This window comes from Cupressus sempervirens, chromosome 6, assembly GCF_028749045.1.
Source record: "Cupressus sempervirens isolate cs-2001-9-10 chromosome 6, ASM2874904v1, whole genome shotgun sequence".
NCBI classification, from domain to species: domain Eukaryota; kingdom Viridiplantae; phylum Streptophyta; class Pinopsida; order Cupressales; family Cupressaceae; genus Cupressus; species Cupressus sempervirens.
Window position 1 is genome coordinate 261,523,085 of NC_143123.1, and position 26,524 is coordinate 261,549,608.

At 37.5% G+C, this 26,524-nt stretch overlaps 1 protein-coding gene across 2 annotated transcripts in view; it reads left to right on the plus strand.

Moving 5' to 3' along the window:
• The window catches only part of LOC149552236 (peroxisomal acyl-coenzyme A oxidase 1-like), a 192,641-nt gene extending 167,423 nt beyond the window's left edge, over positions 1 to 25,218 (plus strand). For both annotated transcript variants that reach the window (XM_089787758.1, XM_089787757.1), the window contains 3 exons: positions 19,527 to 19,596; positions 24,422 to 24,605; positions 24,737 to 25,218. In XM_089787758.1, the coding sequence (XP_089643884.1) occupies positions 19,527 to 19,596; positions 24,422 to 24,605; positions 24,737 to 24,946 (464 nt within the window). In that variant the 3' untranslated portion in view covers positions 24,947 to 25,218. The remainder of the gene's footprint in view (positions 1 to 19,526; positions 19,597 to 24,421; positions 24,606 to 24,736) is intronic.
• Positions 25,219 to 26,524: the final 1,306 nt, after the last annotated feature.

The window sequence follows — 26,524 nt, forward strand, 5'->3', positions numbered from 1 at the left end:
TATAAATAATAAGGTTTCCAAATTCTACAGGTTGAAAATGAAATGTATGAAGATAAGATGTCCAACAAATGACCACAAAATGGGTCAAAGAGATTGATATGGTTACAAGGGACCAATCCACAAAAAGGGCGCCAAACTATGCCTAAGGAAATAAAGAAGAAGAAACAAGAGACAAGCGACAAACCTAATTAGACAAGCAAGGAAAGTGAGAACAATAGGAGGGAGGTGGAGTCCAATAGGGAAAGTCTGTCGTCCCTATGAGGTTGAAGGCTCAACAAAGAGCTTGTGCATCAAGGGGTAAGAAAAGGAACAAGGAGTTCGTTTGGATTGTCTCTGAGAAGTCTTGGAGTATGACCGCCATTGGGGAATGGCGGAGGATATGTGTCACTATCGAGAAGAGCCCCTATGGGGATTAACTGATCAAGAAAAATTGAATGAGGAACCAAGCTGACTCTAGCCAAGGGGAGCCTCTCAAAGAAGGAAATAATAGGTTGACAAGAGTGTGATGACGCTTGGTGTTGCTCCTAGATATTAAGGGCCAAACATCTCTAATCAATTTATCTAAAGGTGGAGAGATCCTAAGCCTTCCTAAGAAGATATTAGAATCTCCCTCTGATCTCATAGTAAATAGGGCAATGAAAGATCAATGCTCCTCTGTCTTAGGCTCTTTGACGTTTCAAAGCTAGCAAAACTTTTGCTCTCTCTCTCTTTCTCTCTGTCTCTGTCTCTCTCTTTAATTGATGATTTGTGTCAATGTAAAGCCAATGTGAACCTACCTCGAAAGAAGCAATAGGAATGAAGAGGGAATGCGACCAATGGTGGGATAGTTAGGAGGGATAGAATATAATCCCATCTTAAATCTTTACAAAGTGTGCCGACTAAAACACCATCTTTTGGTGAAGACCCTTGTGGGGGTTGATCCAAATAGTGTGGATGAGTTGTCTCCAAATGTTGATTTTGATGCACCTATTTAGCTCTGTCCTAGTGGGGAGGAGATGAGCCCCCCGCCCCCAAAAGAAAGTATAGGAAATGGGGAGACGATCAAGCATGACCTCTGATGAATAGAGGGTGGGAAGTGATACTTGCAACGGCTGTCATAGGAATCAACAAAACCCTGAAGGCGGTGAAGAAACCAAACCAAATCAAAGATGGCCTCAAGTTTGAAAGGATAAGCCCCAAACACTGCAACAATAATGTGATGTTGGATTGATTGGTTGCACTTGATAATGTGCCAAAGAAGATAAGATAAGATAAAATTATTAATGTCCAACAAAAGACCACAAAAGGTGTATGGGACTGAGAGCTTACAAACAAACAACTGACAACAGAAGGAGCACCAAACAGTGTTTGAGAAAAGAAAATGACAAGAAGAAAGAAGAGAGAGACCAAGGAAAGACTAGGAGTCCTTTCTTGGTAAAAAGAAATCAGTCATAGAAGGGTAAGACTGCCGCAAGGTCTGATAGATCCAAAATGACCAATAGAACTGGTAAAACTAGATGGCCTTTTCACACCCCGTAAAGGAGATAAGGGTGTGAAAAAGGAAGTAATAAGCTGATCAGAGGTATGCCGGTGAGGAAGTAGTGACTGTAAAGTACTATCACGGAGTAGAGTGGCCTCCTGAAGATAAAGCGCTAGACACCGCTGGTCACAATAATTGAAGAAGGCTGAAAGAGAACAACAGTCTCGGAACAGACAATAGAATCTCCCTTTGATCTCATAAAAGATAGGGCAACAGAAAATAAAGTGAGTCTCCATCTCGACCTCAGCTAGATTACACAACTTATAGATATGTTCACCTCTGTCAATAGGATGGTCTGTTTGAGCATGAAGATGGTGAGAACCAACTCTGAAAGACCCTAGAGAGATATGTAGGGCATGACACCACCGTTGAGAAAGATAACTAGGACAAACAATAATCCCATCACTGATCTCCAGAAAGTTCTCCGCATAGAGGGCCATCCTCGGCCGTAAGCCACCACAAGGGTTAGTTCATGTAGTGGTAATATAATGTCTGTAGATATGAAGTCTAACATGCTCATTTAACTCCTGTCGAGAGGGGAGGAGATGAGTAGGGGCGTTCAATGAGAAGTGATAAGGAGGGAGATGATCAATATCAATCCCAATCGATCTCAGCAAAGAAGATGCCTGAGCATACCTGCAACGAGCACGAGAGCTAGTCTTAGAACTCGCAATAGCAATAGAAGAACAATACGCTAGGTAGGAGTATCTATCACGTTCACTTGCCAAATTTGCAAAACCACGTAGGCGATGAAGGAACCAAATTAGATCAAATATGGTTGCAAGACTAAAGGGATGAGCACCAAACTCAGCAAAAATGATACTATGAAGAGTGAGCTAGTGACATCTAACGATGCGGTGTAAAAGCAATGTTTGAACCCGCTTGATCGAGGCCTAGTTAGATCCAAGGAGAGAAGGCCCCCAAACCATTGAGCCATAAAGAATAGTCAACCGAACAAGAGAGTCTAGGAGGGTTAACTTGGATGAGGTATCTTGGAAATGGTGTCTGAAACACTATTTCTCAAGCATAGCAAGAGAATCTATCCTCTTACTAACTTTGGATTGTATTGCTGGTCTCATACTAAAGTAGGGCACTAAAAACTTCACTCTTAGATACATATAAGAAGTGATCTCAATCTCTTGTCCCTGATAAAAGAAGTGAAGATGAGAAGTCTTTAAGCAATTAAAGGTCATAACTCGAGTCTTACCCAGGTTAACTGTAAGCTGTCTCTGAACACAAAAGGAAGCCAAACCATCCAGAAGCCTTTGTAAACTCTTTGGAGAAGAAGCAAGAAGAACCACATCATCTGCAAAAAGAAGAATGGAGATCAAAACCTGGTGTAAGTAGCAACCATCTCTATGGAGCAAAGATTTCAAAAGGAAATCCTCAAGCTCATCAATATACAAACCGAACAAAGTGGGGGAGAGAGGACATCCTTGTTTAACCCCAATGGTATTATGGATTGAAACTGAGAAACCATTAGGAGTTCTGAATCTACCCACCACAGTTTCGTATAATCTCATGATAGCAATAAGTTACATCTCTGAAATTCCAATCTCTCGAAGCCTTTGAAATAAAGCCATCCTAGGAACAAAATCAAAAGCCTTGCGAAATTGAACAAAGTAGCTGTAAACTTTCTCCGATTTGTGTCTAACCTCCTCAATAATAGCCCATAAAGTGAAAATGTGATCCATGGTCTGATAGTTAACTCAGAAACCAGTTTGTCCTCTAGCTCTACAACTTTATCTGTCAAACTTTCTAGATAACATAACATTGAGGGTTGTAGCATATAGTTTGGCAAATGTGTGTCCGATCATGATAGTCCTATAATTCCTAGGGTCAAAGACAGGACCGGTCTTATGGATTGGGTAAATCAGATGCTTGGACCAAGAAACTGGAAACCTAGTACAAACCACCTTATTAAAGAGTATAGAAAGATAGGGTTCAAGAATGGAGGCACCAAACTTGAATAGTTCAGCGGGATGGGATGAATAGAAGGCTGCCTAGGGATGTCATAAAGAGTCATGGTGTGAGTGGTTAGGGAGCAAAACTCAAGGATGGAAGATGAAGGAGTACGAGGGAAAAAGGTGCGCCAAAAACACAGGGGATTGTGGATCGATATGGAGCAAAGGGATTTACATTGGGAAGCAGTAAAGGATCGTTTCTTGCAGCGAAGAAAACAAAGATAAGGCAACCGAAGGTGAGCAAAATCGGGAGAGTGAGCCTCGAAAGTGGAATGCACTGAGTGATGAAAAGCTTTGCAGGCAACATCGAACCATTGGTTCATAGGGCATGTTTTACGGCGCTTGCAATAGAGGGAGAGTGAAGGACTATGAGGTATGGAAAGGATGGTGGACTTCCAAATGGCCGTTGCAAGCAAATCAAACATGGAGGAGGCCTCACAAGAATCAACAAAACATGCAGGATTAAGGAGTTTCGAAAGATGAAAGGAAAAAAGCTCACTGTCATCGTCAAGGAAGCGAAAGTGAGTGGGGGAGCGGGTAGTGGAAGAGAAGGGATGAGGCAATTGAAGAGGAGGCGAAGAATGGTTCGCAAGAGGAAGGCGTAAGATGGTGAAGCTGTGAATGAAGGGGATGAAGGAAGGAGAGGTGAGAGCATAGTCAACCACACTAGCACCCCCACAATGGGGCCAAGAAGTAAAAATCTCATATCCAGGAAAGCAAGAAAGACCGTTCAAAATCACAAGCCTAGAGGACTCACGAAGCTGTAGAAGATGGCGACCATAGCAGGAAACCGGTCCAAGAACACCCTCAAAAATACGTTGAAGTCCCAAAGTAGTCGGATCAATCTCAGTAGAGCAGATGGAATCAAAGCATTTTTTATAAAGCGGAGTTTAGAGTTCTCTAGTCTTCACATTGAAATCACCGAGAATGATGATGTCACCTAAAGTAGCAAACTGAGAGATACTCTCGCAAAGGTCAACAAAAGGGTCTCCATCCTCAATACCATGGATAGCATAATGGGAGGAAGCAAGTGGGAAACAACAAATAACATTAAAGAAATCCCTTTATTGGTGACTCTTACGGTCAATCCGGACCCACAAGAACCTAACAAATGCATTTGAGTGGACAATAGATGTACAGTTGAAAATAGAATCTCTAATCAAACAGGCAACAACACTAGAACCTCAGACCCCACTAGAAGCACAAACCTCTTCTCTACAAACAGATGACCACTAATAACCTGTAAACCTTGGAAGAGGATGCATAGGACTCTTGTGTGTCTCAGTGATGACAAGTATATCAATGGACCCCACTACATCGTGTAAAAGATCGGGTAATGACCATAAAGAACCATTACCATTTCAGCAGTTAACAAGAAGAGAGCAACTGGTTTCCCTCTTGTCAGATTGCTGGCGAGAACGTCTTTTGGTCTTTGGGGGCCTGTCTCGCTTCCCAACCACTGGGGATTCCTATAACTGCCCATTTCCCAACACGTCTAGCATTTGCCACAATACCACGAGCATATTTCAGCTTTACAACCTGAGTATTTGTAAGATCTTCGTCTAGAAAAATCTTAGAAGGGAGAGAGAATAACTTCCTCTTTGCTTTGAGAGCACGGAAGCTATCTGAAAAGTTGAGAAATCAAATGAAAAGGATGTCACCATGACCAATCCAACATTTGTCCAGTGTAATGTCGGAGAGACGAAGCTGATTGCTAAAGAAAGAACGTCCAGAAGAAAAAGTTTATGATAACAAAAGAAAAGACAAGAAGACTTATCATAGTAAGAAGTACAACGAGAAGAATTTTGAAAGATATAGAAAGAGCCTATATACCCAAGAAAGTAGTAGCTCATTCAAAAGTGATGAAAGTTTTTTGGAGAGTGGAAGAGAGGAAACTCTCTTCATGGCCATGAAAACAAAAGAAGCTCTAAGGAGTGAAGATAAAGAAAGTGGAACAATTGTAAACAAGGAGGAAATTGTAGTGGATCTTGAAGAAGAACTTACATTGCCAGCTAAGAAATCAAAAGATTGAATAAGTGGAACTCAAAGCTTAAGGACTAAATGTGAGAGGATAGTAACAAATCTGAAAAGGTGATTATGGCAATGAAGATCAAGCTAAAGAAGTCAAACATGTTGAGGATGTCTTGAAGGAGTAGCTAAAGAAAATATTAAAAAAATGTGGAAAGCTTGAATTAAAGATTGTTGCCCTAAGGAAGGAGCTAGAAAAGACCAAGGAACAATTGAGCAAAAACATTAAGTTTGACAATAGTTCAAAAATGTTACAAGACCTCATTAACTCACAAAGATCAACCTTTATTGAAAGTGGTACTGGCTTTAATTGCGAAAGCCTGCGAACTGCAAAGCAATTGGATTCCATCTGCTCTCTTTGCCTCTTTTCTTAGCTTTATTTGCTTCTCAAAGGTTTTAAATTGAACTTGCAGGTGCACATGACCTTAGCAGGCATTTCTGGGTGTGGTTAGCAGCTCTACATGGTATATGTGCAAAATGGTATTTTAATCTGTTTGCGCCTTTGCTATGCAAAGTTAGTTTGTAGTGGAAACAAGTTGAGTTTCCTTACTTTTCCTCAATAATTACATGATTCCAACAAGGGTACCTTCTCATTGGGGTTTTGGTTGATATTGTGATAAAGACATTTTGTAAATCTAAAGAGTGCTGCCATAGCATATAATTAGAAAAAAGTCAATATCTATGCTTCATAATGAAACTAATATGAACAATCTAGGGTTTGAAATTATAAATTTTAGAAAAAATAACAAAAACACCTAGGATGTGCTCAACGGGAAAAACATTAAACACAATTGTTCTTTTGTCCATTAGAGCAAAATGAAAAAATAAAGATAGAAATGTAAAAGCAAAATAATTTTTTTATTAAAAAAAATCTAAAAATACAAACTTACCCTTTAATTCTTGCTTGAAATAAATGACGAGATCTTTCCAATCCTTTGTAGACTCCTCTAGATACACCAAAAATAGCTGCAACCAATTGATTTTTGCTTGAATCTCCTTGCTGGTTTCTCTTTGATGTAATCAAATTTTAGGTATAAATACTGTCCTCCTTTGGGTTGATAATGAAATGAAGTTGCTTTAAGGCTGTAGGAGACAAATACAAGAAACTTTGTTTTGAGTGAATTGCTATTCTCTTCATCCTTCCTACTTCTCCCTCTAATTTTTATTTACCTGATTGTGTTCATGTTGTTCCCATGGGACTCGATGAGTTTGGTGAGCATTCCGCTACGTAGATTTTGTAGACCTATTTAGGGTTGTCTGTCTTGTGACTTACTGAATCTGAGAGAGTTTATTAACTCATGTAAGAGCTACCATAACGAAATAGTGCAAGAATAGTGAAGTTGTTAGGTCAGGCATGTTAATGTTTTTAGCATCGGAAGAAGCCAAACATAATATACTGATAGCACTGTCATAGCACTGTTATATGTGTATACAATACGGGGATCTATGCACACATATGTGTATATATTCTCAATCTACATACACACATATGTATGCATACATCCTTGTATTCTTATACCCGCTGTCGATATCTCAGAAATCACTATGTTATACTTGCTCACTGTATCAACAGTGAATATGTTATTAATGCTGTATCAACAGTGAATATGTTATTAATGCTATCTCAGATTATGCCTGTTATCGGCATCACCAACTATATCATTGGTATCTCAGAGTTAATGTGATTTGGCACTGATGTTAGTACCTTGTTATTGTGCCTTGATTATATTATTGGCACCGGCACTTGTTATCGTGCCTTGATTATATTATCGGCACTGGCAGTTGTTATCATGCCTTGATTATATTATCGGCACCGGCAGTAGTTATCGTGCCTTGGTTATACATTTGCATTTGTTTGTATTAACAAATTATTGTGCCTTGGTTATACATTTGCATTTGTTTGTATTAACAAAGGACATGACTCTTCAGAGTCATGTCCCTTTCTCACCTTATATAAAGGGAGTCACCACTGCAGGGAAAGCATCACACACATACATCTGAGTACCTGCAGTTGGTGACTATCAAATACATTGCTCCATATTATCACCTGCATGTTAGCAATTACTGTTACTTAAAACTTCAATATTGCTGTTGCTGCTGAAGAAGATATACATTCAGATATCACTGAGTTTGCTATCAAAAGGAATTCAAAGATATTCTACATCATTCAAGTAAGGTACTTTCTGCATATATTTAATTGTAATAGTTTATCTATCAGAGATCCTTATCTTTAACATGGTATCAGAGCTTAACTGATAAGAAAACCATTACAAAATAGTAATTCTAAATCTGAGTCAGAGTTAAAAGAGAAGAAAAGTTTTTAAAGCATTAAAATGGTAAACCGCGTAAGAATTGAGGATAGACTAGATGGAGCATCTAATTTTTCATCTTGGAAAACAAGGCTATTAATAATTCTAAGAGAGATGGAATTAGAAAATCACATTGAATCAAATTTACCTATGCTTGAAAATGAATTTGAGAAGCAACATGGAAAAGGCATAATAATGAGGCAATGGAAATAATCATAGATTCAGTAAAAGATCATATACTTCTTTCTATAGCCAATCTTAAAACTGCATTTGATATGTTCTCCACTATTCAAAATACTTTTGAAATTAATAATACAAGTAGATTGCTAACTCTAAAACAAGATCTACTTTACATAAAAATGAAAAATGGAGAATCCATTACCTCTTACTTCCTTAGAATTACTGAATTAAAAGATCAACTTGCTACTATGCAAAGTCAAATGGATGATAAGGAATTAAGTATGATTTCCCTTAGAGGTCTTCCACTATCATGGGAAACTTTCACAAGAGGTTTAAGCTCTCGTCCTGAACTTCCAAAATTTGATCAGCTAAAGAATGAATGCACTCAAGAGGAGTCCAGATTAGCATCCAGAGGTTTAATTTCAAATCAAGATGGTGATATTCAAGCATTGTATTCCAAATAAAATAAGAAAAGAAAGTTCAAGCATAACAAGGACAACAACAAAAATTACAAATCTCACAAACATCGTGACTAGTCCAAAGTAAGATGTTTCAAATGTGATAAGCTTGGTCATTCCTATACTATGTGCCCTGAAAAACAGAAAATTCAAGCAGCATTAGTAGAAGTTAAAGAAGAAAATAATGAGAAAATAGATAAAGAAAATTATGCATTTATAGTAGCTCCCTCAAGTGAGTTAAGCTCTAATCACAACGCTTGGATCATAGATAGCGGAGCTTCTCGTCATATCTCCGGATTTAAGGATAAGTTTGAAACCCTCTCGAATCATGAATCAGAAGAAGTAACTATTGGAGACAATTCCTCTCACCCAATTAAAGGAATTGGTACTTGTTCTATTCGACTGAATTTTGATATCATGTAATGGACATCCAGGAATGCCCAAAAGCTGAACCAACTGTTGAAATTATATTAATTCTAAAAATGCTGCAATCAAGTACAAAGAGATGTATTCCAAAGGCCAAACCCTAAGGGAATGACGTCTAGAATGTTACAACAGAGAATGAACGTCCTCTATTGCCAAAAAAGGAGTGTGATTCACACATCCAAGCTCTTATCAAATGCAAGTTATAATCATCCGATCATCAGCAATGAGACTTTCAGCCCTATTTATCCTTTTCTTCATCCTTCTAGAAGGAACTAAACATTAATTAATAGCAAGAGCTAGAAGCTTCCTCCTTCCAATAATTAATGCATACCCTAGAAATTCCTCCCTGGAATAATTAATTAAATCACGAGAAGCTTCCGTCCTTCCAATAATTAATACATACCCTAGAAGCTATTAATACAAAGTCACCTTTTAATTTTAATTGAATGACTTTAATTTTCTTATCCTCCACTTAGACTTTGGAGAACGTGAAGGCTAACTAAAACTTGGGAACATTACAGGTCAGCCCCCCTTGAAATTGCTTGCCCTCAAGCAATCTTAGTCCTGTTTGCTGTAGCACCTAGTCACTCTCCCAAGTAGCATCTTCCTCTAGTAGATATTTCCATTTGACTAAATATTCTTTGATCAACCTACTTCGCAGAGTCCTTTCCCTAGTATCCAGAATAGCCTCAGGAATTAATACAAGCTTTCCCTCCTCATCTAATGGTGGTAATTCTACTGAAGGCACAACTCTTTGTCCGATGGCTTTCTTAAGCCTTGACACATGAAACACATTATGCACCCAACTATTCTTTGGAAGCTCTATCTCATAAGCAACCTCACCCACCTTGCGGATCACTTTGTAGGGGCCATAGAACCTAGGCTTCAACTTCTCTGCTCCACTTTTCTTGAGTGATGACTGTCTATATGGTTGTAGCCTCAGGTAAACCATATCCCCAACTTCAAAACTACGCTCTACCTGGTGCTGGTCAACATACAATTTTTGTTGATTTTGGGCTTGCTGTATATTCTCCTTGAGCACCCTCAAAATATCCTGACTATCCTGCAAGAAGTTTTTTGCTTTGGGCACTCTACTATCTCCCAAGACTAGATCCATGAAACTAGGTGCTTCATAACCATACAGTGCCATGAATGGAGTCATCGTAATGGACATATGATAAGTGGTGTTATAACAGTACTCTCCTATATGTAACCATTTGACCCAAGCCCTCTGTTGTGTAGTCACATAGTTCCTCAGATATCCTTCCACCCATTTATTCACAATTTCTGTCTGCCCATCTGTCTGTGGATGATAACTAGTGCTAGGTGTAAGTTCAGTACCACAAAACCTAAACAGCTCTTGCCAAAAAGTGCTCATGAATTTACTATCCCTATCACTAACAGTGAAAGTAGGTAGCCCATGTAATCTGAATATCTCTCTAAAGAAAAGATCAGCCACCTGTGCTGCTGTATAAGTGGATGGAATAGCAAAGAAGTGAGCAAACTTCGTCAGTCGGTCAACTATCACATAGATGCAATCTTTCCCTTGTACTCGTGGTAACTCGATGATGAAGTCCATGGAAATACTTTCCCATTTTCTATTTGGAATGGGCAAAGGTTGTAACAATCCTGCAGGATATGTGTGCTCTCCCTTATTCTGCTGGCAAATTGTACACTCTCTGACATACTTCTGAACATTATCCTTGAGCCCTTTCCATGTGAACCTTTCATGAATCTGCCTGTAGGTCTTAAAGACCCCTGGATGTCCAGCTGTAGGTGCATCATGAAATGCCTTCAGTATTACTTCCTTAAATTGTGATGAAGGAATCAAATATATCCTGTCCTGAAACTTTATCAACCCATCCATCACCACATAGTGATCATCATGTATGGTGCTTGCAATTACTCCAGAAGCCCAAGTGTCCCTCACATATTCTTCTGTGATCTTATTTCTCCAAACTCCTGTAATCTCAGCTAGAGCACAAATATGAGGTCTCCTGGATAAGGCATTTGCAACCACATTCTTCTTACCTTTGACAAACTCAATGTCAAAGTCATAAGCCTGCAACTTCGTGATCCACTTCTGTAGTCTATCATTCAAATCACGTTGGTTCATGAAGTATTTGATGCTGTTGTGATTGGTTTTGATAACAAACTTTCCCCCAACTAGGTAGGACCTAAACTTAGCCAATGTATGCATTATAGCCAACATCTCCCGATCATATATGGAATAGCTTCTCTCCACTCCACAGAGCTTCCCACTCTCAAAAACAATGGGATGCTTCTCCTGCATAAAGACTGCTCCGATCCTATCTCCTGATGCATCACAATGAAGCTCAAATGGCTTTGTGAAATCTGGTAGAGCTAGTACTGGACATGATGACATCACCTTCTTGAAATGATCAAAGCTTCTCTGAGCTGCCTTTGTCCATGTGAAGGCCCCTTTCCTGGTAAGGTCTGTCAAGGGTGTAGCGAGCTGTGAAAATCTTTTAACAAATCTTCTGTAAAATCCACAGAGACCAAGGAATCCCTTAAGCTGTGTAAGATTTGTTGGAGTAGGCCAATCAACAATAGCCCTAATCTTTTTAGGATCTACCCGAACTCCCTCTGCATTGATAATATGTCCAAGATATAGTAGCTCAGTCATCCCAAACTCACACTTAGATTTCTTGGCATACAATGATCCTTTTTCCAAAGTAGACAACACCATCTCAAGATGTTGTAAATGCTCCTCCCAAGTCTTACTAAAAACTAAAATGTCATCAAAGAAAATCAAAACAAATCTCCTAAGCTGCTCCCTAAATACCTGATTCATGCAACTCTGGAATGTAGCAGGGGCATTGGTTAGCCCAAATGGCATAACCAAAAACTCGAAGTGGCCATAGTGACATCGAAAAGCTGTCTTCTCAATGTCCTCCTCCCTCATCCTGATCTGATGATACCCTGACCGTAGATCAATCTTTGTAAAAGAGCATGCACCATGTAACTCATCAATTAGCTCATCTATTCGTGGGATGGGATATCTGTTCTTAATGGTCTTCATGTTTAATGCCCTATAATCAATGCACATGCGCATTGTCCCATCCTTTTTTTTAACCAACACTACTGTTGAAGCACAGGGACTCTTACTAGGCCTGATATGCCCTATTTCCAACAACTCCTTAATTGCCTTCTCTATCTCATCCTTATGTTTCTTAGGATGATGATAGGGAGTAATCATGACTGGTTTGGCTCCCTCTTCAAGCTCAATAACATGTTCTATCCCTCTGTTAGGAGGAACCCCATGCGGAATCTTGCCAAATACCTTAGTGTGCCTGTCAAGCATCTCCTGAATCTCTGGTGGATGACTCTTCACTTGTGGCTCTTGTGAAGTTGGCATAGTGAAGCATTCTGCTGCCCACTCTACATTACTATGCCGAAAAAGTTTTTGCATTCTCCTCAAGGAAACTACTCTGCAACTCCCATCTGAAAGTCCTCTAAGTACCACAGTTCTTCCCTCATGCTGAAATTTCATCTCCAATTTTGCTAGGTTAAGTGTGAACTCTACTAGCGAGGCCATCCATACCATGCCAAGGATGATATCATAGTCTCCCATGTCTACCACATAGAACTCATCTTCCAACTCATAGCCATCTCCAAACTTGATGTGAAGATTAGATATCTTCTGAGTGCATAATAGTTTTTCACCATTAGCTACCATAACTCTAAATCTGGCGTGCTCCTCAGTCTGTAGACCTCTCTTGGCTACAAATTGTGCATCTATAAAATTATGTGTAGCCCCAGTGTCAATAAGTGAGATCACTTTCTGCCCCTGGATAGTACCTCTGACCTTAAATGTGATTGCCTTCTGAGCCCCCGTTAATCGTGCTAATGCTTTCTCATCCTCAGGAATGCTGCTCTCCTCTATAGTGCTATCCTCATCTGAATCTGAGTGTTGATCCTCTCTCTCTGACTGTGACTCTTTTGTTGAGAAATACTCCATTTGATTTGCTTTAGCCTTGAGAGGGCACTTATGAGATAAATCCCAAGGCTCTTTACAATGAAAACATAACTTTTTCTTTTTTAAATCATTCAAGGTGTCATTATCCAACTTATCTCTTTTGGGCTGAGCATCCTTGTGAAAAGGTTTTTTGTCATTCTCCTTGTCCTTTTTCATATAAGAATCATTGTGTTGAAATCTGCTCCTAAATGAAGAAGGTGCTAAGTCACGAGCCCTTTTAGTAGCCTCCTGCAACGTACCTGGGTCATGTCCCTTGACCCAACCTCGCAAGGGTTTTGAGAGTCCATCCATAAACAATACTACTAACCTCCTCTCTGAAATATCTGTGACAAACACATCTAACCTCTGAAACTCCCTGATATATGTTTCAACTGATCCCCATTGCTTGAGTTGTGCCAGCTCCTTACACTGTAATTCAGGATCCCTAGTATCAAATCTCTCTATGAGCTTCTCAGCGAACTCCTCATAAGATGTAATCTGATTATGTCCCAAGGTTACCATGCCATGGTGCCACCACTCATGTGCTGGTCCATCCAAGTGAATAGCTGCATACTTTATAGCCTCCTCTTCAGGCATAGGATTCAGCTGCAAGTATGTATTCATCTTCTGCACCCAAGCTCGTGCGGTCATCTTCCCTAAAGCATCATAATAAGGTAAAGAAAGTTTCCCCACTTTCTTTCTCAACTCAAAGTTTTGAGTTTGTCCTCCTGATCTGGTGTCTCATCCTCAAGTCCAAGTAATCTTTGAGAGAGATATCCGCTTGAAACTCTGGCCCACTGGCCTCCCAATCCCTCCTAAACTGATCCTGTAACTCTACAATCTGTGGTTCATTAATCGGTTGAACTGGTTCTCTGGGTGGAAAGGTGGGTAGAAGAGGTCTCGAGCTAGTTGTTCGAGTTTGCCGTGCAACATGTCTAAAGTTATCAGCCTCATTTCCATTGTTGTCATGTCCATTATTACCATTAATGTTGTCTCGGTCTCCATTATCATTACCTCTATTATTGTTGTTTCCATTGTTGGCATCACCTGGATTAATATTGATGCCCATCTGTCTAGCCATTAGCTGCAACATCATATCCGTTCGCCTATTTCGCTCCTCTAATGTACCCAGTAACCTGAATATTACATTTTCTTGGTCGGAACTGGTAGTTCTATCATCCCGATCACCCATGCTGCTTTCTTGTTCAAAGAATGTCTCCTCTGTGTTTGTATGACTGGATTGTATGTCCCTCTGCACAAACGAACTATCCCGTTCGTTAAGCGAGTCCGAACTCCTACTTTGTCTTGCTTTGATATTGCGAAAATTATAAATCCCTTGTCGCATGCTCAGACATAAATGTTGAAGATCTCCGCAGGATGGCAGGACTTATAGCTCTGATACCATTGTAATGGATACCCAGGAATGCCCAAAAGCTGAACCAACTACTGAAATTATATTAATTCTAAAAATGCTGCAATCAAGTACAAAGAGATGTATTCCAAAGGCCAAACCCTAAGGGAATGACGTCTAGAATGTTACAACAGAGAATGAACGTCCTCTATTGCCAAAAAAGGAGTGTGATTTACACATCCAAGCTCTTATCAAATGCAAGTTATAATCATCCGATCATCAGCAATGAGACTTTCAGCCTTATTTATCCTTTTCTTCATCCTTCTGGAAGGAACTAAACATTAATTAAGTGCAAGAGCTAGAAGCTTCCTCCTTCCAATAATTAATGCATACCCTAGAAATTCTTCCTTGGCAATAATTAATTAAATCACGAGAAGCTTCCGTCTTTCCAATAATTAATACATATCCTAGAAGCTATTAATACAAAGTCACCTTTTAATTTTAATTGAATGACTTTAATTTTCTTATCCTCCACTTAGACTTTGGAGAACGTGAAGGCTAACTAAAACTTGGGAACATTACATATCACTCTTCAACTCATGAATGTTCTATATGTGGCAGGGATCAAAAGAAATCTTGTCTCCATCTCCAGACTTACTGATCAAGGGTACAAAATTGCATTTCAAGGAGATAGAGTCCTATCTTGGACTAAGAACTTCTCTATCAAGAAAGCTATATCCATTGGAGTAAGGGATGAAAGTCTTTATAAGCTTTGTAATTATCAAAATCCAAAGTTAAACTTAACTCTTAGTAATGATAAGGTGAATTCCATTGAAATCTAGCATAGAAGACTAGGTCACCTTAATTTTCGAACCTTATCTTCTATAAGTAAAATTGTAAAAGGGCTTCCAAACTTCAAATTAGATCATTCAAATATTTGTAAAGGGTGTGCCTTAGGTAAAAATACTAAACACTCCTTTCCTAATAGTGTTCATAAATCTAAAAACATACTTGAATTGATTCATATAGATCTTTGTGGTCCTATGTTTGTCCCCTCCCTTAATGGATGTCAATTCTATGTAATTTTCATTGATGACTACTTTAGAAAAACATGGATCTATTTTCTAAAACATAAGGATTCATCTGATGTCTTATCCAAGTTTAAAGAATTTAAAGCCTTAGTGGAAAATCAATCAGGACAAAAGATCAAAACCTTTAGGTCTGACAATGGTGGTGAGTTTACATTTGATATTTTTAAGAACTTCTGTATTTCTATTGGAATTAAGAGGGAGTGTTCTGTACCTTATAATCCTCAACAAAATGGAATAGTTGAAAGGAAAAATAGATCTATTGTTGAGTTAGCTAGGGCCATGTTATATGATCAAAATCTTCATTACTCCTTTTGGGGTGAAGCATCCAATACTACTGTCTACATTCAAAATTGTTGTCCTCACTCTATATTGGAAAACATCACTTCAGAAGAAGCATTTACTGGTGTTAAATCAGATCTAAGTCACCTAAGGATATTTAGATGCTTCGTCTATATTCACATACCAAAAGAAAAGAGAACCAAATTAGAGCCTTCCGTGAAAAAGGGAATATTCATTGGTTATAGTGAAAATTCAAAAGGGTACAGGATCTACATTCTTGGACAAAGAACAATTGAGATCAGCAGAGATGTTATATTTGAAGAAGATACTGCCTTCAAAATTTTCAATAATAGGGATGAATCCATTTCAGAAGAAGATCAAGCTACCGAAATTAAGAGGGAGGATAATTCTGACATATCTTCCATGTCTAACCATACAGAATTTGAAAACATCAACCATACCAATAAGAAGAGACCCCTTTGGGCCAGGAAAATGTTAGCTGAAAATCAAGTTGAACCAGATGATGTAATTCAGGAAAGCAAAAGAACTAAAAATCAATGCTGTTATGTTGCATTGCTATTTGAACTCATAAAATCTGAACCTACCAATGTTAAAGAAGCACTTTCACATCAATCTTGGAAGGAAGCCATGATTGAGGAATATAACTCTATATTGAAGAATGATGTATGGGGCATTGTACCAAGACCCAAAAACAAATATGTTGTTTCTTCCAAATGGTTTTTCAAGATTAAACATGCTGCAGACGACAGTATTGAAAAATACAAAGCAAGATTTGTAGCCCGAGGTTTCTCTCAAAAGGAAGGCATTGATTATGATGAGACTTTTGCCCCTGTTGCCAGGTATACTTCAGTTAGAACAATCCTAGCTATTGCTGCATGTAAAGGATGGAAAGTACATCAAATGGATGTCAAAACAACGTTTCTCAATGGGAAGATTGAAGAAGAAGTTTATGTTGAACAACCATAAGGGTTTAGTATTTTGATTGCAAGACTCATGTTTGTAAATTGAAGAAAGCACTCTACGGTCTTAAACAGGCTCCCAAAGCCTGGTATGAAAGAATAGATAATTATCTACTGAAACTAGGATATGCCAAAAATGAAGCTGATCCAAATCTATACTTCAAAATTGAAGGTGATGATATGGTTATCTTTGTATTATATGTTGATAATTTGCTAATCACAGGTGATGAACATCTTATAGAGAAATGGAAACGAGATCTCTCTGCTGAATTTGAAATGAAGGATCTAGGGTTACTTCACTATTTTCTAGGGTTAAAAATCTGGCAACTAGACAACTATATTATACTTAATCAAGGAAAATATACAGTTGATATATTAACCAAGTTTGGAATGTAAACCGGTTGCTACACCTATGGAGATAAACCTACACAAACTAAAGGATGATATGAATGAATCTGAAGATGTGGATCCTACCTATTACAGACAAATTATTGGATCCTTGATGTATCTGGTTAATACCTGTCTTGACATATTTTATGCAACTCATACCTTGAGTCAGTTCATGTGTGCACCCAAGAAGATACATTTGCAGGCAGCTAAATACATAATGAGGTACCTGAAAGGCACTATTGGAATGGGAATCAAATATGACAAAGTCAATCTTGAGCTAACTGGATACTCTGATTCTGATCGGGCTGGAAGTTCTATTGAGCGCAAGAGCACTTCAGGATACTGTTTCGGTCTTGGATCCGGCATGATTTCTTGGTCTAGTCGAAAGAAAACTTCAATAGCTCTGAGTTCTACCAAAGCAGGATACATTGCATCTTCCTTGGGTGCTAGAGAAGCAGTATGGCTACGAAAATTGTTATTAGATCTCTTCAAAGAACATTTGAAGCCCACTGTGATTTATTGTGATAATCAAAGCTATATTAAGCTCTCTTCTAATCCAGTTTTTCATGCTCGCTCTAGACATATTGAGATTCTATTTCTTTATATCAAAGATATGGTAAATCAAGGAGTTATTAATTTGGAATACATATGTACAAATGAACAAATAGCTGATATCCTTACCAAACCTCTTGCTAAAGTAAAATTGAAACGCTTCAGAGAGAAACTTCGTATGATTAATTGTAATGATAAATTTTTGAAATAAAATATATTTCATTTGAGTTTATGCTTCTATTGTTTATTTTGTAGCATTTAATAGGTAATGAAAGGTGACGATCTTTCATTTAGGGGAAATTATTTATAAGGTGACAATCTTGTAAATAATAAACCTTTGTGTATATTATGAGAGCATCTCTAGACATTGCTTAAGTGCAAGTAGAGATTATCTGTGCATCTCTAGACATTGCTCAAGTGCAAGTAGAGATTAAGTGTCCATCTCTAGACATTGCTCAAGTGCAAGTAGAGATTAAGTGTGCATCTCTAGACATTGCTTAAGTCCAAGTAGAGATTCTTTTCATACTGTGATAACTATGTGATGATTTTGAGCTATTGATGTTTTCTTCTTCCTAGCTAAAGAGGGAGTGTTAATGTTTTTAGCGTAGGAAGAAGCCAAACATAATATACTGATAGCACTGTCATAGCACTGTTATATGTGTATACAATATAGGGATCTATGCACACATATATGTTAATATATTCTCAATCTACATACACACATATGTATGCATACATCCTTGTATTCTTATACTCGCTGTCGATATCACAGAAATCACTATGTTATACTTGCTCACTGTATCAACAGTGAATATGTTATTAATGCTATCTCAGATTATGCCTGTTATCGACATCACCAACTATATCGTTGGTATCTCAGAGTTAATGTGATTTGGCCCTGATGTTAGTACCTTGTTATCGTGCCTTGATTATATTATCGGCACCGGCAGTTGTTATTGTGCCTTGATTATATTATTGGCACCGACACTTGTTATCGTGCCTTAATTATATTATCGGCACCGGCAGTTGTTATCGTGCCTTGATTATATTATCAGCACTGGCAGTAATTATCATGCCTTGGTTATACATTTGCATTTGTTTGTATTAAACATGACTCTTCGGAGTCATGTCCCTTTCTCACCTTATATAAAGGGAGTCACCACTGCAGGGAAAGCATCACACACATACATCTGAGTACCTGCAGTCGGTGACTATCAAATACATTGCTCCATATTATCACCTGCATGTTAGCAATTACTGTTACTTAAAACTTCAATATTACTGTTGCTGCTGAAGAAGATATACATTCAGATATCACTGAGTTTGCTATCAAAAGGAATTCAAAGATATTCTACATCATTCAAGTAAGGTACTTTCTGCATATATTTAATTGTAATAGTTTATCTATCAGAGATCTTTATCTTTAACAAGGCAGTCCTGCTCAAATGTCACAGGATATTTTTAAAAACTTTTTGTATCCAATGGTAGTTTTGAGCCACTAGCCTGCTTTAGAGATAGTATGTACATTTAAAATATTATCTATTTTCTGTATGTTTAAAATAAATTATTAATCTTGTGATGTCCTGTGATTTAGCAAACAATATTTTTTTTTCCATCTCTGAATGATTGAGTTTTTCAATCCACAGATTTTCAAGTATCAGATGGTTAGATCTGAGTCCATTTATGGTTCTATTTTTATGAGCATATCTTGTATGGTTTCTAAGAAACAAGCAACATATATTAATAGAACCAACTATATAGTTTGATTTATGGAGTAAAGTTTTGCCAAAAAAAAATCTCTATTTGCAAAGATTGCTATACTAATTACATGTATGTCTTAATTGAATCAATTTTAGAAAGTTTTAATTTCTTGATAATAAAATTCACCCTATATGTTTCAGTGCCGCCTCTAAAGGTTGCCTGTTATTGTCAAGGCTGTAAAATTGCCTTACACTCATTATGTTGAGCTACAACTTCAAAAGCATATATGTTTTTAGATTGGACTTTAAATGAATTGCAGGTTTTGGTGAACTATCCAGTCAGCTAGTGGAAGCAGCAGTAGCTCATTGCCAGTTAATAGTTGTTTCCAAGTAAGTCTTTGTTAATCCTTAAAAGTTGCTGTGGTGTGTTTAATAGTCTAACCATGGTTATGCTCACAGATGATTTGTAGTACACGATTCCATATCTGGCTGCTTTGTATCATATATGTGCTGAGCCTGAATATATGCATCTGGTTTGAGTCTAATTTTAGAAAATTCTACTCAAATTATTGTGCTAATTCATTTTTTAAGGACTTTTGTTCCATGCTATTATTTTGTTTTTGATTAAAGGTAAAAACAGATTTTGAAGGGATCCAAAACCCTTTACAACATCAAAACCAAAAGATATTCCAAGATACCCACAGAACAAATGCTGTCACAAACTAGCAGACATCCAATACAACAGCAGCTTACAAGAATAAACACTAAACCCCAGCTGCCCCAATGGGGTTCAACCCCAGCACCCCATAACCTGCAAAACAAAAGGAAAAAACTAAGATTTTCCTTAGCCTCCATTATTCTGGGAGTGTAGAGTCATATAAAAATGAGGAGACTGCTTGTAATGTTTTCCAATTACCGGGATCCAACCCTCATCCACCATAGCAGCCTTATCCTTCCAAGCTTAAGATTCCAAAGACTGTAGGACAGAAACAGGACAAGAACCAACACCAACTGAGCCAGAAAGAACATTCTCGAAAAGATCAGCATTGGTAACCTCCATCAAAGAAACCACATTAGTATTTCGTTGGACAAATCCAGCAACAACTATCACAACAACATCACGATGGACAGAGCCAGCAACAATGACACCAGCTTTTGTTTGTCATAGCCGGTAATCACAGAGCCAACAATCCTGCACTGTAAAGAACCAACAGACACAACATTTTGACCAGCATTCTTTTCCACCACTGTGGTCATCTGTTCCAGTCCAGCAGGATCAGAAACCTCTGCCTTACCCGGAATGGATTCAGCAAAAGAAACCTCACCTGCATCAAAAACAGCTCGTGTCTGATCTGAACCCTGTGTAACTTCTGTAGGATTCTCATTCCCTTTAGATGAGGTTCTAACCACCATATAGTGTTGCGAAGAGGCTCCCTTCCACCATGAAGAGGGCTTCTTAGACTTTACACTTTCAAAATCATATTTTGCAACTGTTACCTATTTAAAAACATTTTCTACGTCTACAAGGAAAGCTTTCATAATCTAATTACTGAATCCGAGAGCCCTTTGGAGTACATCTAATGCTATTATTTTGTTGTTAAGTGTGTTATATTTACATTTTCAAGTCTGTTTGCCGTTCAAAAGATTTCTCAAGATAAATGTTACTTTAGCAATATTTAAATTTGGGTGTATGTCAACTACAAACTAAGAGACCCTGCCTGCTCATTGTTTCCTGGACTATCTTAGATGTCCACACACTCTCTTATTCACTTGCTTGTAGTATTGATGATGTGACCAATGAGGTTTATCAATTTACAGAAGTATTTTCTTTTTGTGCATTATTGTCTTATTTCATGTGTGAGATACTTACCACCTATGGCGATAATGCTGATCTTGGTAACACTCTACAAGGTAGTGGAGTGACAAGTCTAGTTTATGCGTCCATCTTGAAATGAGTGATAATGAACAAGAAGTATAATGGTGAAACTCAGAGATTTTGTCTAATAAGCAGTGCTACATGGACATAAAGATGGGTACAACTGTCAAGTATGACTATTTTTCAAGGTTTCCTGTCTATATATATAATCCCAGAGAGAGAGAGAGAGAGAGAGAGAGAGAGAGAGAGAGAGAGAGAGAGAGAGCTAATGTCAACACTATGTTCTTTGATCCTATTGCTAATGGATCACCTTGTTTCGCTGATGTAGGAAACTTGTTGACATGTGTTTTATGGCACAAACAACTCAGGATGAAATACCAGGTGACTGTATCCTGTCTTGACAAAGTCTCCAAGGTGCTAAACTATGTGATCACAAGGTCGACTCCAAGGTTCCAAATGTGTGTGATGTTTTTATTAAAGATAATACTCTCATGGTAGGAGATTTGCTAAAAACCTCCAAAGGGACTTACGTGGTTTAATTTCAATACCTTTGAATGATTTTGCCTTTGAGCTTCTGGATTCTACTTTTATTGAGATTTAAAAAAAAAAAGGCAAAGAGATTAAGGGTTGAGGAAGATTATTCTAACTTTAAACAAGACCTATGAGCTTTTGGAGACAAATTCGCAAACATGGAATTTAAATCAATCCCTACATTGCCAAATTCAACTACAACACAACTTTCTTTTAACGAATTTAAAATATTGTCAAATTACATATGCTCACCAACATTTGAACAATGAACATGGTAATGGAAGTCAAAGTTTTCTATCATGAGTCCAGACCAACCTTGCATAATAGCTGAAAATCATTCAACTATCGAAGGTATGAACATTTTGATTCCACAATAAACATTTTTATCAAATCCTTCATTCAATTAACAACTTGAAAATAATCTACTCAAAGTGAGAGACAAGATATCATGCCACTTGCAAAAGATATCAAATTTAGCTGCAATCGAACAATGAAATTACTTAAGAAGTGTTGATGTAACAATCTCTTCATGTCTCTCTCTTTACAAATGAGAGAGGGTCATTTATAAGAGTTCAAAATGGATGAATGACCAAGATTAATTAAGATCGATGGCCAAGATTCAAATAACTATACCCTAATTAGGGTTTACAATGATTATCCAATGAGAAGCAATGAAAAATGTACAACTTGGATGAAGCATATCTTGATTGAAGAAACAAGTTCATGAACTTGGATACCTTGTCCTTAAATTATCTGATTGGTGGAAATAGGTGGTTGCCACCTCAATATCCTTATCTCTTTGAATGAAGTTGGCTTTGAACAATTCTTCTTCAAATTTGGGACTTCGGAAAATATTCACAATTTGCATCATCTTTAAACCTCCTTGAACTTGGATTTTCTCCCTCTCAAATGCTCTTTTTCATCTTTAATTCGGGATGTTGGACTTTTTGGTGTGAACTTTGAAATTTGAAAGATGTCTTTGAAATCTTCCCTTGTCCATCTATTCTCCTCCATGTAGGTGATGAAGTCCATGGTTGTGTTTGTTTTCCTCATTTGTGAATGCCATCTTTCTGTATACCTTTTGAATTCCTTTGTTCGACCATGATCTTTTGAAATTTAGGGTTGTAGCATCTCCTTTATCTTTGTGTGCCCTTGATTGTTCATTCCTTGTTGGGAGCTTGCATTAGACTTGTAAAACAACATTGAGAAAATTGTCAAAAATTCATTAAAATGACTTGAGCGATCTCTCCTTTAATTTGAGAAATGATATAAATTTTGGAAATGATGAAGTCCAGTCCTTGAAATGCACTTTCAAGTCTGATTTTTAGGAAATTTCCTATACTTGGGCAACTTTCATCATTGCTTCCTTAGTGATTTCACTATCTTTTCCATGCATAAACTTAACATTTTCCCTTTGAAACTTGGCCTTCCCCTTTTCTGCTAGGAATTTTCTTTAGATACTAGGTGATTTCAATCTCAAATGGCTTTGGACTCCACAATTTTCCAATTTTTCTCTGACTCAAGAGAGTGAATTTCATCTTTTGGTCTGCATTCTTTGCCTAGGTTGTCAACACTTAGCCACTTTTCATCATGGAGGGCAGACTTTGATGATATTTTAGGAATTTTCAACACTTATAACTACTTTCTTCCTCCTTGCTAGGACGGATTTCATCATGTTTCTTGTATTTTTTCATGCTTGGAAGGTCGAATCTGATGTGCTTTAAGGAATCTCACTAGCCTTGACTAGCACTTCTCATGGTGGACTTTAGCACGAGTGAAGAAATTTCTAAGTTTCCTCAAGCTGACTTGGTGCTACCTTGTGGATTTTTCCATGCCTTGAACAAATTTCTCATCTTTTAAGGCAGGCTTCATGATGCTTTGAGGAATTCATTGACACTTCATCAATTTTCACAGCCATCTAGACTTGCATGGATTTCATTATGAAATGAGGATTTTCCTTGCTTGTGTGAGCGAACTTCATGGGGATTTGAGAAATTTCTTTATATATTTTCCTCATTGTATTGACATCTACCTCTTCTAAGAAAAATCTAAGTTAGTAAAGAGATGAAATTGTGACAAAATTCTTTTTGTCCAGAATATAATGCACAGGTCATGATGATTATAATAATATATGGATCACTGAAATCTGAATTCTTTGATAAGTAGAGAATGCCAAGATTACCATGTTATACAATTATTTTTGCTGCTGATACTGCGTCTATTGAGTATTTAGAGTCTCGACACCCTACAAGGTATCTAATCATTAATAGTTAAGTTACAAGTACATTCTATGAGAATCTGGATGCTTTACTTGCATATTTAGATGGAAATATTGCCATTTTCTGGGTTTCAAGATTATGTTGGACTTCCATTTGACAGTTTTTTTTTTTACATAGCCATAGCCCTCTGTGAAAACCCATTTCTGGACTTACCAGTGCTTGCTGTATCTTAGAAGACTGTGTGGTCAATTTTAACTTTTGAAGACTAAGGTTTTCAGTTTGTTTGCTTGAAGTGATGTATGACAATTTATATACTTCTCATTTTTCTTTTACTTGGATCCAACCCTTTAATATGTTGAGCCTAATTTTTGAATGATCCTATATTTGTTGTCTGGATCCTGTATATCGTTGAATTCAAGGAATATCAAATTGAATTTGTCATGGCAATTTATACTAGATTTTCTGTAAATTGGGTAAGCCAGTTTAGAATTCATAACTAACATACTAGATTTTCTGTAAAATTGAGTTGTTGTAAGTGAAAAGTAAGCCTCTTTAGAATTCATAACTAATGCTTATTATTTTTCTGTAGGTTTATTGAGAGACTTGAGCAAGACATTCTGGGAAAGGGGGTGAAAAATCAGCTTGAGATGTTGTGCAGTGTGTATTCATTGTCATTATTGCACAAACATCGGGGCGATTTCCTTTCAGTTGGTTACCTTACAAATGAACAATCAAAACTTGCAAGTGATCAGCTTCGTGCTCTTTATTCCCAGGTTTGGTTATGTACCAAGAAATCTTATCAATGTCAAGTGCTTTTTGGTACTATATGCTTTAGCTTAATGCATGCATACATAGCTTCCCCTCATAATTTTTATTTAGCAGTGTTTTGTATCCTTTCTTACAGGTCCGCCCAAATGCTGTGGCTCTGGTGGATGCATTTAATTACACAGATCACTTTTTGGGATCAATACTTGGACGATATGATGGAAATGTTTATCCACATCTATATGAAGAAGCTTTTAAGGATCCTCTCAATGAGTCTGTTGTAACCGGTGGGTATGAGAAATACATTCGCCCAGTTTTGAAGAATGAATTAAGAGCTTCAAAATTATAAATCCACATCTATTGTTCCAGGGCAATACACATTTGGTGCTGGTTACATTTTAAAGCTAAGCTTCAAATCCGTCGTTAGCTTAGTACTACAAACACAAACTCATTGAGTTTCGGGAGTGTGGCATTTCTGTGAATGTGGTATCCCATTCTTGTTATTTTCGGACAGCAAAATAATAAAATAGAAGTTTCTCTTGTGGTGGTGCCAGTATCCATGCTTCAGTTGACTGATTTGTCAAGTGATACATACTTTATATGACAATTAATTTTTTATCACATTGCTCGATCAATTGGTAATATTATGTGATAGTTGAGGATGTTCAATGATAGGATTCTAGAATGTGGAGATTAATCTAATTGGAAGCTTAGTCAGGTGTTATGTAGAATGGTTTGTACTTTATATTAAATCACTTTGTGACTTTGAATATCATAAGCAGACTCATGAAATGCCTCTTTCACAGCTCATTTGAGCATATTTTTCATTAGCCTGATCTTTATTATAGAAATATGTTAAGTGGTCTTTGATCTTGTTGGTGATAAAAGATGAGAGAATCTTCTTACCCGATTTTCTTTTTCATAGCCTGGAGAGGTTTTAATAGAAGGCACTTTTTTGTTCTGAAATATAAGAATATTGTCAAGCTCATTAATGTACACTACATAGGGATAAAGGTAGAGGCTTCAAAGAAGTGCTCTCAATTGATGGGAACTAGATGGTCATTTATGAGGCAATAAATGCAAAGATGATTCACAAGCTTGATTAGAATGAAAGCGTGAGCTGTAGTTGGTGGTGCAATCTACTCTTCATCTATGCTATTATAGGAGATGGGCATTAAGAAATAATACACACACCTTGTAAGTATTATCATGTTAAGCGTAAAAGCCCCGAGGGGTGGCACAGTTTGACAAAGGCATGCAGTCTAGATCTGCGAAATTTCAAGTTGAACTCACCACCTCGGTTAACCTAGTGGCGGGCGCTTAGTTGTGTCCATCAGCCCTAGGGATTAGTCTACACTCAGCTCACCTTGTCAAGGGGATGCTAGATTGGGTTGCGGGGTGACCCAAGCTACCAAAAATAATCATGTTACAAATAAATATGGTGGTCACATTCAACTGTTAAAAATCTTATTCAACCTAGATAGTTGCAAGGACTTTAGCCAAGAAAAATCTGTTACCGGTTTGAGTTTGGGTTCAAGTTCGAGTTCGAAGAACCGATTCGCTGGTAAGACAATTTTGAAATGGGGTTTCAGTTCATTTGGGTTTGTTATTGCAAAAACAGATATATACATATAAATATATATGCAGCCAAGAAGAATGCATTAAGATTAGAATGCCATTAGTATCATAAAAACAACAAAAACTATTAACTTGTAATCATAACATCATATCTATTAGCAACACCAAAGTATTACATAATATAGAGTCCAAGTATCATCATTTTGACTTTCAACAATTACTACTTTATACTAAGTTTTAATCATCTAATGGATTATCTAAATCTTCACCTTCTCATCATCAAAGCCATTTGTCAATTCACAAACAATGCCAGATCAATTGCACTAATGACATTCCTGCTTTCTAAGTT